General features: G+C 39.6%; 2 protein-coding genes across 2 annotated transcripts in view; one reads left to right on the forward strand and one right to left on the reverse strand.

Annotated features, from left to right (window-relative positions):
* The window catches only part of LOC145438036 (uncharacterized), a 122,523-nt gene that overhangs the window by 96,397 nt on the left and 10,990 nt on the right, over positions 1-15,136 (reverse strand). Inside the window, exon 6 of the mRNA XM_080315398.1 lies at positions 15,022-15,121. Within this exon, the coding sequence (XP_080171524.1) occupies positions 15,022-15,121 (100 nt within the window). The remainder of the gene's footprint in view (positions 1-15,021; positions 15,122-15,136) is intronic.
* LOC145437752 (zinc finger protein Gfi-1-like) lies at positions 2,957-8,412 on the forward strand. Its single transcript, XM_080315043.1, has 8 exons — positions 2,957-3,881; positions 3,990-4,124; positions 4,747-4,836; positions 4,901-4,999; positions 5,427-5,710; positions 6,338-6,445; positions 7,010-7,169; positions 7,909-8,412. The coding sequence occupies exons 1-8, from the start codon at positions 3,848-3,850 to the stop codon at positions 8,085-8,087; spliced, it is 1,089 nt and encodes a 362-aa protein (XP_080171169.1). The 5' UTR covers positions 2,957-3,847; the 3' UTR covers positions 8,088-8,412.

The raw sequence follows: 15,136 nt of genomic DNA on the forward strand, positions 1-15,136 counted from the left end.
AAACTTAACTTAACTTTCTTTCTATTGTATTTTTTATGCTTCGGAATTCAATTTCCAATCTAATTTGGGGAGAAAACTGAGTAACTATAATTCTTGTTCTATGGTCTGATTTGAAAAAGTATAAAATTTCCAGGATCAACCGACAATTTGGCAGAAAGGAATTTTTATGCGTTTGTAAACCTAAACTGGCTTTAACCTTATTATTGAATGCAAAAAAAAAACACTCGTTGGCTTCCCACGCTTGAAAGGCGGCTTCTTAATACCAGCGGATTACAAATTCATTTTCCGCGATATCGATGATATCGCCGAATTGAAAACGTTTCGCGTTTGTTTGGATACAAAGTGCATTACGCCGTATTGCCGCTGAATAATTGAACGTCAATCAAGTGCGTGCATCAATTTTTAACGTAATCTTCCGTTTGATTAAACTGCGGACTATATGAAAATTCATTTTCAGTGGAATCCTCGATATAAGGTTCAAAATGGGAAAGGATTGAAATTGCTTCGTTTTTCTTCCGTGAAATCAACATGACAGTGAAGTGGATATCCGTTTTATTAATGTTTTTTCTTTCCCTTTCCTAAGACGAAATCGGATGAAGATATGTACGCAACTATACGTAGCAAACAAGCTTCCAATTTTAATATGTTTCTATCAGCACTGTGTGTACTTTGGTCAAATCGCTAATGTCTGCTTACTCAAGATTACAGTGTTAGCAACCGAATATATTCCTTTATTTTAGTGTCGCTCTGATATAACTTCTTGGTTTTGTGTTTCCTTTTATTTTGCGAATTAAATGAGAGAAGAAATTGATTTCTACATCCAAATATGTATGGGTGACCCCACCTTGAAGACTTAATTCATTTCGGTGTCCCTGTCAATACCATCTAATGCAGCGGTTCTTGACCGGAGTTCACTGACACAGCCTCAGGAGTTCGCCGGAGGTCAGGAAAAACCCTACTTAAACAGTCTCACACGGATTTGCACGAAATTTTCATTCTATTTTGTTTGTTTTTCGTATGAAAATCATGTTTAGTGGTTTTCTTCATATAACATTGTAGTTGATGCACACTTGCACAGTTCATTTTCTGTACCTGTATTGGATGTGTAAATGTGGTAAAGTTTTGGTTTTGCGACCCGGAGGAAATTTGGGGTTACGGATTAGCGTAGTGTTGGTCAACTTGGTAAAGGTTAGAACCACTGATCTAATATCAGTTTGGTAATTGAAAACGATTTCATTTGATGACTTGTATGAGTATTAACAATGCCGTGTGTAGTTCATGGTTGAATAACATATGACTCTCTCTCTCCCCCCCTCTCTCTCTCTCTCTCTGCAGACAATGCTGGCACAGGTAATAACAATTCAAGTCATAAGATCAAGCGCAGTGGCACACGCTCCTATTAACGATGCATTTATCGGCCATGACACCTGAACGCCAATCAAAAGAGATCGCATAAAATTTTCATGGCAATCTTGTATTTGATTAAATTCGCGGGAAACGCATCCCGGACCATCTAATATTCATGGCGGCACAAAGTGGACGCGAGACACAACATTTCATTCACAAAATGGAATACTTCAATTTTTAATGCGCAGTTTAAAATCCGGGAAACTTATAGCGCCCGTGCTCCGCATCTGCCCAGCAAGGCGAGTGATTTGCAACACTTGTTTGGGGCGAATATGCTCTTTCTCGGAGGTACAGAACTGCAATGTAAGATTGAATAATACATTCATATCGAATTATCCCGAATAAACACTCGCCAGGGGTAATCGTCAGCAACTAGTAGAGAATTGAAAAGATTGATATGCAATTTTATTTGAATTCGCTACTAGTCGCTGACGATTATCCCTAACCAGAGTCAGTCGAAAGTATTCTAGTTTATATCCATGTGAATATATTATACAATTGAATATGCTCTTTGAACCAAATATAATTCACCACACTTCACCTAATATCTTGATAAATCACGGTTAAGAGTAAATAAAATTTTGTTGTCATTAAATTTCGTGACCCAAGTACGAGGACAATATGACGTCAGTTATCGGATTGACTCATAAATGTTGTTTGCAGTTCATAGAGCCGTTCACACTTTTGTCAATCATTGGTCAAAGGGAATAGTACGTGGGATAATTTACATAGTCGGACAGATGCAAGACTGCGTAGCTGTATATGTGCATGGCGTAACCAGGGTTAGGTCGTTTGGAATTTTTCTGGGATTAGGACAAATTCATAGTTTCCGCTATGAGTGAGGAAATTATTATTTGGTTGTAAATTGGAATCATTTTAAAATTACCGAATCAGAGTTGTCACCATCAGTATGAATATCATTTTCAAAATATCAGCCTCAGCAAATAGTTTTAGTAATATTTAGTTGGACTGAGCAGTATGAAATTAGTAAATAAATATGAATCAAGTATGAATTACGATGATTTCAGTCGAGTAGTCAGAGTCGTCTTTCTACTAAGAGTTGTATTATATCAACGGGAATTCTAGTTTCTATACTTTTAACCCTTAAAAACTCAATTAGTCTTATTGCAGCATCCAAAGCATGTATCAAAGATATACGCACGTTAGTGGAAATGGGATTTCTGCGAAGTCGTTATCAACCCATGGCATTGTCAGAAAGTGTGTGATCAAATATGTACTGTCGAAAAAATTCCAAATTATCTTCAATTGGCTTAGATGAGCGTATCATATCATCCCTACTCAGTCAAAATGAGTGATAGTCGAAGCGTAATACAGTACTCGATTACGAATCGAATCACCGAGCTAACCTACTCGATATTGTTCTTCGTCGAGAGAAGCCAACACATCAATGATTGGCGTCGCTATTTGGCCCCGCCAATTTATTTTTATTCCTTGTGTATGAAAAGAAAAACAGCCGAAAAGCTTTAGAATCAAAATGGCGGACGGGTTCTCTCGCACAGCGGATTGAAAATGCCGGGCGAGGTTCATCCTTTCATCAGTCATCTTGTAGCTCCGAGGGTGTAAGATTATAAGTCAGTGATACACAGGAGGTTAGTTATCCAAAGGTCAGAGGGGCTCTTGGTATCGTTAATTAATTGAGATCAGTTCTTATCGTATTTTTATGATCATGCCTGCAGAGATGGAGGTGAACTGTTTAAAATCTTGTTTCCTAAATGACGCAAAATAATTCAAAACCAAATCATCATATAACGACATATTCACGGAAACATAACAGCCCTATCGTTTCCCTCCAATACAATAAAACCTAATCAAAGGAAAATACAATTTGTAAAATTTCTAGGAATTTTAGTGAATATCAACAGAAATCTTTGCCTTGGCTTCGTTTTGAATGCATATTAGTTGTCATGTATGACGTGTGTGTATCAAAATTTGTTTGGTTTGTCATCCCAGTGAATACTGTTTTTTTGGTATTGTTTTGGGTCAGCACAAGGCAAGATAATGTACCAAGGTATGTATTGCGTGGTCATGTGACCAAATCATACTGAGAATTGACAGACATAAAGATAAGTTGAACTCAGAGCCCTTGTTTTCCTGCAACGTGGAAAGTAAATCGCAGATAGCGGGAGCAATCCACCTGCTGCTCTCTCACAATACCAATCGTGTTCTAAGATTATCACGTCACAAACAAACATATCATCCGTTGTTCGACTGAGAGTGCGATCAGCTGTTTATAGCCTGATTGGGGCGATAACACGAGTGTTGGATCATGGCACCTTTTTGAAGTAGAAACTGTGTTTTGAAAAGCTACTATATTGCGCTGGGCACATATATAAGTGGATGACGCTGTTCAAGCAATTAAAGACTAATTTGTCGCTTTTTTATACCCAGCACAACAGATTAATAGAGAAGTTACATAGCTATGAGACCCATGGAAAAATCGATTTCAACAAAAGGTAAGTCTCGTTACTCTTGACCTTCTGGACAGTGCAGCGAATCTTAGATTATCAAATTATATCCATTTCGAGCTAATATCTCTGTTTACCTGAATATTTTATTTGTAGTAAAACCAGAACACTCGAATCGCACGCTTCAAGAGTGGGGGGAACTTCGAGAAAAGTTTTACGAAACTCAAAAAATGGAAAATGCATCGCGCGAGCTCTGGAGGCCTCCGGTGGAAGCTCTCGAGTGCAGCAAACGTGAGTTGTGATTTATTTAACAAAACTGTGCAACATGCAATGACGATCAAGTCACAAATGGCGATTACACGATATGCGAATGTTAATAGAAATTCAACAACGTGATGATAGAGTTTTGTTCATCAACATCACATTGCACATTATGTGTCTTGAGCGGAGGTAAATATATAATCTGACGAATATTATTATACTGCAAAGGTCAGTGAGCAAATTGTAAACATAAAATTCACTTTTATTTGAACAAACGTGTGTGGAATATAGTCGGCGAATTCCGAGCAGGTTGCGGCCATCCAATTCGTGAGCTATACCCTATACGTGTTCAATGTTCAGTGCATAAGCACTGCGGTGAGAACTCACCTATGTCATGATGCTAGGAGTATTCAATGAGTAAACGTGGCTAGAACAGTAGGTGAATTTCAGACCGGCTGTATCCATTCAATTTGTGAGCTATATACGTGTTCATGTTCACTATTGATGTTCAGTGTATCAGCACTCTATTAAAGGTATTGCAGACTCACCATATATTTGTCATGACATAGGCCTATCGACGACGTATGCAGTCTTCGGAAACGTATTGTATATATCGTTATTTCTGACAAGAATGAATTCATTTTCTTTGCAGGGTCCACACACGGTATGGAATCAACGTTTCCATTCGATTTACCGCAGTGGGCGCCTTTTGGCCCAGCGCTTCCTTGGAACGTTCTACTGGGTAATATAAATAAATCATCAAACGATCCTCATCGTCTTCTACAATGTTGGCCTTCGCGTTTCAGGTAAAATAGCGACAGATTTGCGGCTACCAGCTTACTGCTCTGCGCTAATGAATGCGAACGCGCTACTGCAACAGAGATTCCGAGCTAACGGCGGTCAAGGTAACGCATAACATATGACGCTGACATAGTGACGTCACAGCCGTCGCAAGAATCAGTCCTCAATCGACTCCCGTTGTGTCGTTAGCAGACTTTGACAGCTAGATAGTCATACAATATCTACAGTCATACTTGTCTATAATTAGACTAATTAGAGGTACTCTAATCTAATCTAATTTGTGAAATGTTTCTATACTCTCATTTCAACTTAATTCTACTCTTACTTCTTGTTATCCTGAAAATGGTACAGGAGGACCGTGTATTGCGAAAGCCTGGTATACAGACATTTGCCATTCTTGTGCTCGTGCGAATGAAATCTGATTTGATATGAGCTGAATTTGATTTGTGTTTTATATCTTTCTAATTAGGAATGCATTGAATTTTCAAGTTTTTGCGAATTCACTCGTTCTAATTGTAGCCTAATTTTCAGAAATGACAACGCAAGACGAAGGCGTTTCGTCACTTCTACGTTTTCTGCCGTTGTATCAACTGGGCGGCTCTTTTGGCTATCCACCGTCCACCTTGGAAGAGATGAGGGCTAGACTGATGGCGTCGCAACTCGCAATATCTTCACAAAGATCATCACCCATTGCGGGGATGTATAACTTCCCTCGGCATACCGCACCGAGCCAGGTTAACCACAGCCCGCAGCATGACCTCATCAACACTTCCCTGAGTTGCCAGGAAGATATGAACTCCTCAAACGGTTTGGAGGTGAGTTTCAGTGAAAAAAAAAACCTTCCTGAAATGACGAATTCTTTCATTCTTGAGCGAATGTTTGATTGTTCAAAGTCATTGCCAGACTCGTACAATGCGCAACTAGAACTAGAACTAGAACTAGAAATAAGACGGTTGAAAATCCGCAACTAACCAATTAAAACACAACTAACTAGATTCCGCAGCAACTCATTAATTTTTGTTTTATCGGAATCGGAGGAGTTTCCACATGTAGGCTTACTGAAATGAACAATAAACAGGAAATGGGAGGGCTTTCTAATACAAAATCCCTTCCCTTGGCTACACCATTAATAGTAGTGATACTTCTGAGCTAGCGATGACTGGAAGAATATCACACAACAGAACACCGGTATCTCCCGCCAAATTAATTCGGCAACTGTGCAACTGTTCGGCAACTAATTTTTCTATATGCACAAACATAACTATAACTACTCACTTATCAGAATTAGCAACTAGAACTATATCCACTCCAAAAACTAGTATTTAGTTGCCCGCCAACTACATAGATTTGTAGTTTGTACAAGTCTGGCCATATAGTTGATCGAAGAGTTTAGATGCGGATCCGTAAAGCCATGATTATGAGATCTATTTCCTTAATTTCAGATTCACGTCCGGGCGAGCCGGCCTCCGTTCAGTTGCGAGATTTGCCACAAAAGCTTCGGCCATGCTGCGTCGCTAGGCCAACATCGCAGCACTCACGGCAAGGATAAAGTAAGCGAACCTATTGGTTGTATTGAACTCAAGCGTAGGGTCCACTAGTAGGAACTAGTAGGAAGCATTCATCGTTGGTGCTCAATTAGAATTAGAAGTAACGTAGTTAAATTCTACTCAAGTACAAGTAGAAGTTAGTAATCTGCTGCTAGTTTAACCTAAAACAATGAAAACTTTGGCTTAGAAGAACTATAAAATCATGACTAATTGAGAAAGTTGAGCATGTAGTAGTAGTAGAAGTAACAAGTACAAGTAGTGATTTCAAAGCAAGTACAAAAGAATCTACTAAAAGTATTTAGGCGTAGTTTTGCCAGAAAACGGAAATTTGTGAAGTAGACGTCGGCTGAAATCTAGCTTCTGGAGCAATTATAGTGCAAAGTGTGCAAAAATAGTGAATTTAGAAAAAAATGTGTAGTAATCATCCTAATTATTATTAAATTTGAAAAGCTGAATTTTTTCTAGTTTCCTATCTCGGCATTCTGTATGTTGATCTGATGGAAATATTAGAAATCCCGATTATTAATATTAGAAAGCCTTCATGACATAACTACTTTCATATTCCAGGCGTTTGAATGTCACATCTGCCACAAAACCTTCAAGAGATCATCAACTTTGTCGACTCATTTGCTGATACACAGCGACACGCGTCCGTTCCCGTGCCCTTACTGCGGGAAACGATTTCATCAGAAGTCGGATATGAAAAAACACACTTTTATTCACACAGGTATAAGCTTTGCCACTCTCCGCCCTGCTTATCAGGGATATCTCTATAGATTCGATTCTATCAGTTAACGCACTGTTTATTAGGGAGATATCTATACTAGAATATCTTTATATTTCTAAACAAATAGAGCCAGTTATAATGGAATCTTCCCCGGAGGTAATCAAAGTAATCCGCTTTGCTACTCAAGTATATGAAACAGCAACCCCTAAATGTACACTCAATTACAAGAAGAATTAGCGATTTCAAAGACATGTCAAAATTATATCATGCGTAAGTACAAAATGTAGGCTACGCTCTCAAAGTACTCGAGTAAATAGTTTCAAAAAGTAAGTCCTATATTTTTAGAAATTAATCAGAATTGGCTACTTTTGTAATTGCAAGACCAACCCAAAATGACTATTAGCACCACACATAGGTAGAATGTTCGAATATATATGCAGTTATAGTGAAACAAGTTCTGTTTTACGCGGTTACTATTAGAATTTTAATTGTTCAATTTATGCTAACTTGTCCCTAAGGTATTTTCCTACTGTTCAAAATCCAAATGGCAAAAACGAGTGGATTTGTCAAAAAAAACTGATAACTGGAAGTGGAATTAGTCTGAAGTCACAATCACGGTTGATTCAGCATTGCAAGTTAGCCAAACCGACTTCAGTACTCCGAAAAAGTAGTAGTTGGCCTACTTCGTGACGGAACCCCTCTGTTTTTCACTTACCCCATTGCCGACCTCATATTGCAGGTGAGAAGCCTCACAAATGCCGCATCTGTCAAAAGGCTTTCAGTCAAAGCTCCAATCTGATAACGCACATGAGAAAACACACAGGATTCAAGCCGTTCGCCTGCACTCTATGCGACCGGGCGTTTCAAAGGAAAGTAGACTTGCGACGTCACAAAGAGGCGCAGCACGGTGTCAAATGAAGTGTTGTCAATATCTGTAGTGTCTAAAAATGTATAATAATTTCGTCAACTTCAAAAAGTGCCTTGCTGGATTATTGCTGCATCAATTTCCTGATCTTCTAATTCCGCGATCAACTTGTTTTGTGATGGTTTAGCCTACTTACAGTTCTGCTCAATGCTAATTAGGTCTGGGCATAACGACCGGAGTGTTCGAGTCTGAATCGAGCATTAATTCTTATGGTTCGAGTCGAGTTGTGAGAGACGATATTTTCGAGTAACGAAATTATAAGATCCTTGCCACTATAAGAGTTAATTTACCGCCGAGAATGATAGTTTCGATAGTATTTTCCATTGTGGAAAGCTGTAAATCTCGGTTGGTCGAATCGCAGCATACGAAACATGTAGTATAAATCTAAGCACGTTTGTGGAAATGACATATCTGAGAAGTCGTAATCAATTTACAGTATTGTGGTAACGTGCAATGAAATAGGCATGGTCTAAAAATACCAAATGATGTAGAACTGGTATTAGATTAGAAAGGCACATATTTTTTCTTTCCAGAATTTTCATACCGATGTGACGTGATAACGAACGATGATCGAAAATTCGACACGATTCAAAGTCAAATACTCGATTCATAATCGAATCACTGAGGTATACTCGATTTTGCCTACCCGACTGTTATTATATCAAGAGATTCAAAGCATTTTCTTCAAACTGTCATGACTGTGAAGTTAACCTACCGATCAGCGTGATGTCGTATCAGACCCAAATATTGATTTATTTTATTCTTCAGATTTTGTTCTATAATTCATTGTTGAAAATAAAGAATCGTGTTTGCTTCTCTGTTCAAGGCTGTTAATTGAAGGAGAGAAAGAGATTATAAAATAATGCCGAAGAATATTTAAATGTGATACATTCGTAATCCTGGTAATTGTGATTCGCGTGACGTCTTCCGATGTTCATATGGGTGTTGATGAGGATTTTATAAATTATGGTGATTGGTTACTCCAACGAATACATTCTTTGGGTCATGTCTTTGGGTATCAATGCATTCATCCCCTACACCAGCAGTGCTCTTCAACCGCCAAATTCTCCTACAGGAGGACATGAGGTATAACCAATGTTCCCTCCAATTTTTGACAAGTCAGCGCACACCCGCCAGCTCACTGCGCAGGACCTTGGACAACAGTGCGTAACGACTAAGAAAAAGGTCATCACTTCGGATATTTTGTGCGTAACTTTGATTTTCTGTGCGCAGAGACAGTGCCAGCGCTGCGCATTTGTGCACGTGCGCAGCTTAGAGGGAACATTGGGTATCACCCTAACCAGGAACAAAGGGTGCACATGGATGCCTGAAAAACATTGCACTTTACACCAGAGGTTTATATCCTGCGGGTGAAACTCGCAGAGGTGGTCAAAGTAGTCACCGTCGCTACTCAAGTAGAAGTAGAAGTAACGCCGGAATTTCTACTCAAGTAGAAGTAGGAGTGGTGGTTCACAAGTAAGTAAGTAAGTAGGTAGGTATTCTACGCTTATTCTTGCCTACAAAACTGAAAACTGTCAAGTAGAAGTAGAAGTAGTCTAAAATCATAACTACTTAAAAAGTAGTGTGAGTAGGCAAAATCTACTTCAAGTACTTCAAAAAGTAGAAGCACTTCGTTACTGACCACCTCTGGAAACTCGTGACTTTGTGGACCTAATTTTAGTAATCAGCCTTGTAATGTAATTCGTATGTGGTTGCCAGAAAAAAGTGTCGACCTTTTTTCAGTCGGTACACCTATATTAAGCAGTAGGGCTGTTCAAAATTAACCTTTTTTCGTTAGGTTGCCTTACAAAACGACGCACACCAAATTTGAATTCATTCCAACCAATATTCGCGGGTTTCATAGAGTTTGAAAATTTTGAATTTGCCCAAAAACTCAAAAAAAATATTTTTTCAAATTTCTCTGCCAACCCCATGAAATTGTTGGGCTGTCTTCAAAAAATATGCAAAACAAATTTGACTCAATTCCAAGCCGTAGAAGCGGAGTTATTTCAGTTTTTCTTTGATAATTCTGAGATTGTCCTTGATCGGTGGATAATCCAACCATTTATCATCGAAAAACTAGAATAACTCCGCTTCTACGGCTTGGAATTAAGTCAAATTTGGTTTGCATAGTTTTTGAAGACAGCTCAACAATTTCATGGGGCTGGCAGAAAGATTTGAAAAAATATTTTTTTTGCGTATTTGGGCAAATTCAAAATTTTCAAACTCTACGAAACCCGCGAATATTGGTTGGAATGAATTCAAATTTGGTGTGCGCCGTTTTTTAAGGCAACCTAACGATTTAATCACGTAGCCAGCAAGATTCAGGAAAAAAGGTTATTTTTGAACAGCCCTAATGTACACCGATATCTTACAATTTGACTGATAGCCGAAACTGATAATTTTTTTTAAGTTGACAGACCAGGGATATATAAGATTTATAGTTCTATACATCCCTGTGGCAGACGCAGGTTATTTAGTTTGACATGAAAGGAAGAGAGAGAGAGTCTTTATATTTCATCCAACAAATACATAACACACGGCAGTGATGGTGGTACTACAGAAAATATGCATGCCCTCATTGCACAGTGTTCGGTATTGGATAGGAATGATCGATAAGACCGTGAAGGTCATCTAGTCTGATCACACCAGCATCAAACAGGTACACTTGACTCTAAACAGTCTGGCTTTAAAAAATGTTAGTTAAAAAGGAAAATGAAAGAAAAATTAGACGATGGTAGCAAATGATCAATGAAGCAATGTCTGGGCGAGATAGGGTAACAGTGTAAGTGTAGCGACAAAAGGTGATCAAGAAGGTCTTTTTTGAATCTATTATAAGGCAATTCACGGATATGTGGTGATAATGCATTCCAGATGACAGGGGGAATATGAGTCAGAGCTACTAATTTCGAAGGATGCTCCACAACAAAAAAGGTTGAAGAGCACTGTGATGGAGAACCATTTCAGATTCCGTACAAAAGAACCCAAAGCACACGAATGACGATGTATTTTCACTGAGCGTAAACAACTGTCTTGAGGAAAAGCATGCCCCGTGGCTACACCACTGTTAGTAGTGATGACTCTGAGCTAGCAATGGCTGAAAACTCATCACACAACAGAACACCGGTATCACGAATCACTCCAAACGACGACACGTGCTTTCTAGTTGTTCGGCAACTATTTTTTCTCAATGCGCAACGATAACTAGAGCTATGTACTGTTCAAAATCTGCAACTATAACTAGAACTATTTATAAACCCCTAATAGACCGTGAATTAACCATGGGTTGTTCGTACAAGTGTATTCGCCACTGCTGCCCTTACAAGGTCTATGAGAGACATCATGTGGTGTTATGAGCAGGGCTGTGGAGTCGGAGTCGGAGTTTGGCTAATTTTTGCTTGATGGAGTCGGAGTCGGAGTTGTGAAAATTGTAGTGGCTGGAGTCGGAGTCGGAGTCGTGTAAAAAATACTGACTGGAGTCGGAGTTTGTGAAAATGACCCTTACTTCGGCTCCGACTTCTTGATCATGAAAACAATTGCTTCCATAGGTAGGCCTATCTTAAATTACTAATAATAACTATAATATAGTTTTTATGTACCGTCAATCACTGTTATTAGTAACGATCCAGATCAGGGGCGGCCAAACCGTGCCCCGCAGGCCAAATGTGACCTGCGAGAAGGTTTTGTGTGGTCTGCGAGGTAATTCTCGAAATTAGATAAAACATCAGGTAAAATTGTAAGGCCAACCAAAATTTGATTAGCCTAACCGCGAAATTTGATGATGACTAAAGCATCAGTTTCGACGCATTGGCGCAACTAGGGGCCAGCCACATTTATCGCTGAGCTTCGTATATGACCATAAAGTAGAATATTCCGTAGCAGATTTATTTGACTTGAAATTTTTCTTAGCACTTCGCATGATTTATTGTCACATTTCTTGCATTTAGTATTGGAACCTCTCCTGTAACTTATAAATACGTGTAATTTACTGCATTGAGTCCAACTATATATTCGCAATTAGGAGATAACGTGTCGTCCAACATGCGACTTCGCTTGTGCGCTCGAAGCGAGATCGTCGGCGATGTAACATTTGCACAAAAATGACTGAGGCATGTTCATCGAAACCTTCGAATTTGTTATGTCTAATCGTGTCATTGCCAAATGAGTCCATTGCTATACAGAGGAGACAACCAATATATGCAAGTAATATATTTATCCATAGAATTCCTTCATTACCTTTGAAAAAAATTCGTGCTTCGCGCGACCAGAACATGACTGCACACTGCACAGCACACTGTACAGTTGCACACGAAGTTTTCATGACATAATTGTTATCAATTTTGAAGTGTTTTCATCGAATTAACAACATACAATAAAGTAATTATACCAACATACCAGACGTTATAATTATGAATTACGTGCTCAGCTCTACTGGTAAATCTGACCTTCCGGGCTGAGAGAGGATTAGAAATGAATAGTAGCGTAATGCAATTATCAATATACTATCATTGACAACATTCGTGAGGTAACATTGGGCCTGGAGTACATGCCCGATTCAATTTGAAGTTCAAGCCGTCTCCTTTGACGACATGCGAGCGACAAGTATACGAGCTGACTCGCTAAACCGCGCAGTTTGCACGATCATTCGTTTTCGATTCATTCATTTTGCGGATAACCCCGTATCGCTATTGCCAGGTGTTTTCGTGCGGCGTATTGCATTCATATTACGTCTGGTGGTAGTGGGAAATGATTAGGTAACACGACACAGTGCTTGGTTCAGCGTTGGGATCAAGTCACTACATTCACAAATCAATTCATGCCATTCCACATTCTGACTCGCGTCAAGTCAAGTCACGAGTCAAGTAACAAATCATGTCGAATTTACGAAGTTCGAGGCATGAGTCAAGCCATTTCGTTTTGCGAGATGATTGAAGCACGGATTGATTCAGCATGAAATAGGAATCGAGTAACGAATATCGAGTTAATTATACATTAAGGTTGTTCAAAAATACCTCTTTTTTTCTGGATTGCGTCACTGAATAAATTGTCAGGTTACTCTAAAACGCTGCACACCAAATTTGGTTCAATTCTAACAAGTAAAAGCCGCCGCACGCAGAGCCGATTAAATTTTTTAATTATTACCAAAAATTGAAAAAAAATCAAATTCATTTGTCAACCCCATGAAATTGTCGAGTTGTCTTCGAAAACGATGCAAAACAAATTTGACTCAATTCCAACCAGTAGAGGCGGAGTTAATTGAGTTTTCGTGGACGATTCTTGGATTATCCTCGGATTATCAACGAAAAACTCAAATAACTCTGCTGAGTAAAACCAGGTTGCGCAATCGTTGAATGGCTGGTTGCTCACATATTATATCAGCGTGTCGAGAGCACGTACGTACAGTACGTCAAGTCAAAATTGTAGCAATAAATTGAATTGAATTGTATACGTAATTGAATGCATTTTATTAAATTGAGGTTTAACCTGCGAAACCGGGGAAATGCATGTACATTGTACACTTACATTTTTGCAATCATGAAAGAGCAGCAATGAAAATGGCTCGGACAGGCGCAGTTTGCAAAGGTATGGACGGGAGACCCGATACAACAGTCATCAACGTCGAGCCTCCCAGACAGGAGCTAAGATAATGCAGCTAAGCAAAGATAGATTTAGTAATAAAAAGAAATGAAGATATACAGACTCATAAAAACAACAACATGTAAAAGTTATAAATCGATTGAACAAAAGTAGGTTGCAATCACAATTGACATCCAAGCCGTAGCGTGCAGGCATCAGAACTCCGACACATCATGTTTGTATTGTTATCTGACTGCCAATCGCGACTTCAGTATTGAGAGGGAGCGTAACGGGTGGTAAAGAATCCGTAGATTACTGACCCAAAACCTACGGATAGACACGCAACTCCCGTCGTTACGCTGAGCCTGAAATATCGGCATTGTTCGAACAATCGGAGAGTCGCAACGGGTTATTGTTATGGCCATTGTATTGCGTGTACCCGATTGTTCTGCACAATGGCGATATTTCAGACTTGGAGGCCGGATTCTAGTCGGTGGATCAGTGCCTGATCATTATTTTAATTTATATTTTCGGAGTTGATGCAACAACAGCTTCCGTCATCCGATCCACTCGATTTCCCTGCTGGAAATCTCGCGAGACAATTTGCCCGACAGATTTCCGGACAAATTTACGTCGTCCTAAGTCGAGTAAGTTATCGACATGAAGTCAAGCCTTCAGTCAAGCCTACAGACTTTCACAGATCATCGGGAAAGTCCATTCCGCGAGATGTCGCTCTTTTCAGGTCCTTTTGTGAACCTTCATCTCCGAGCAGTACAGGTTGTGACCAATGACGTCATCCACCCACCGGACTCCCCTCCAGTCTGCTCTGTTGAAGTCTCCGTTCAGGTTGTTGTAGCCGCACCCCTACCCGTACCACCAACCTGCTCCGGAACCAGAGGCGCAACTCAATGACGTACCGTCGTGGTCCGCGTCGTTCGTTGAGAATTGCGCATTGTTATTGTATGTGAGACCATCTCCGGCGTTCCCGGAGTATCCGGATACGTACAATCTGTACTTGTCGGAGTCTTTTTGAACGGAAAACTGCTTCTTGCCTTTGGCCTTGGGAAAGTAGTGTCCGAATCCGACTATTTGACCCGAATATCGACGAATTAGACATATTTGTTTTTACCTTTTTGGACAATTCAAAAAATAATCGCCCTGCTCATGACATACTTTCCTACTCAAACAAACCAAGCCCGTAGTAGCCAAATGTTTTTTTCGATCTGCGCTTCAATTTCAGACCGCATCATTTTTAAAGCGCAGTTCCCCTTTAACCTGGGGCCAATTTCATAACTTTTGCGCTTCATTTTCAAATTTGTGTATATATCGGCACGTTCGACTACACCTCACCTGTATTTCGCCCACAGATGGTCTTTCTTATCTTTCGTCATCATATTGATTTCCAAAGACATGTCATCTCCCTTAGTCAATCGATGCAATGCCTCGAGCCCTGGAGACAAAACGT

Source organism: Botryllus schlosseri, chromosome 4 (assembly GCF_051294905.1).
Source record: "Botryllus schlosseri isolate E-star chromosome 4, Bs_hap1, whole genome shotgun sequence".
Taxonomy (NCBI): Eukaryota; Metazoa; Chordata; class Ascidiacea; order Stolidobranchia; family Styelidae; genus Botryllus; species Botryllus schlosseri.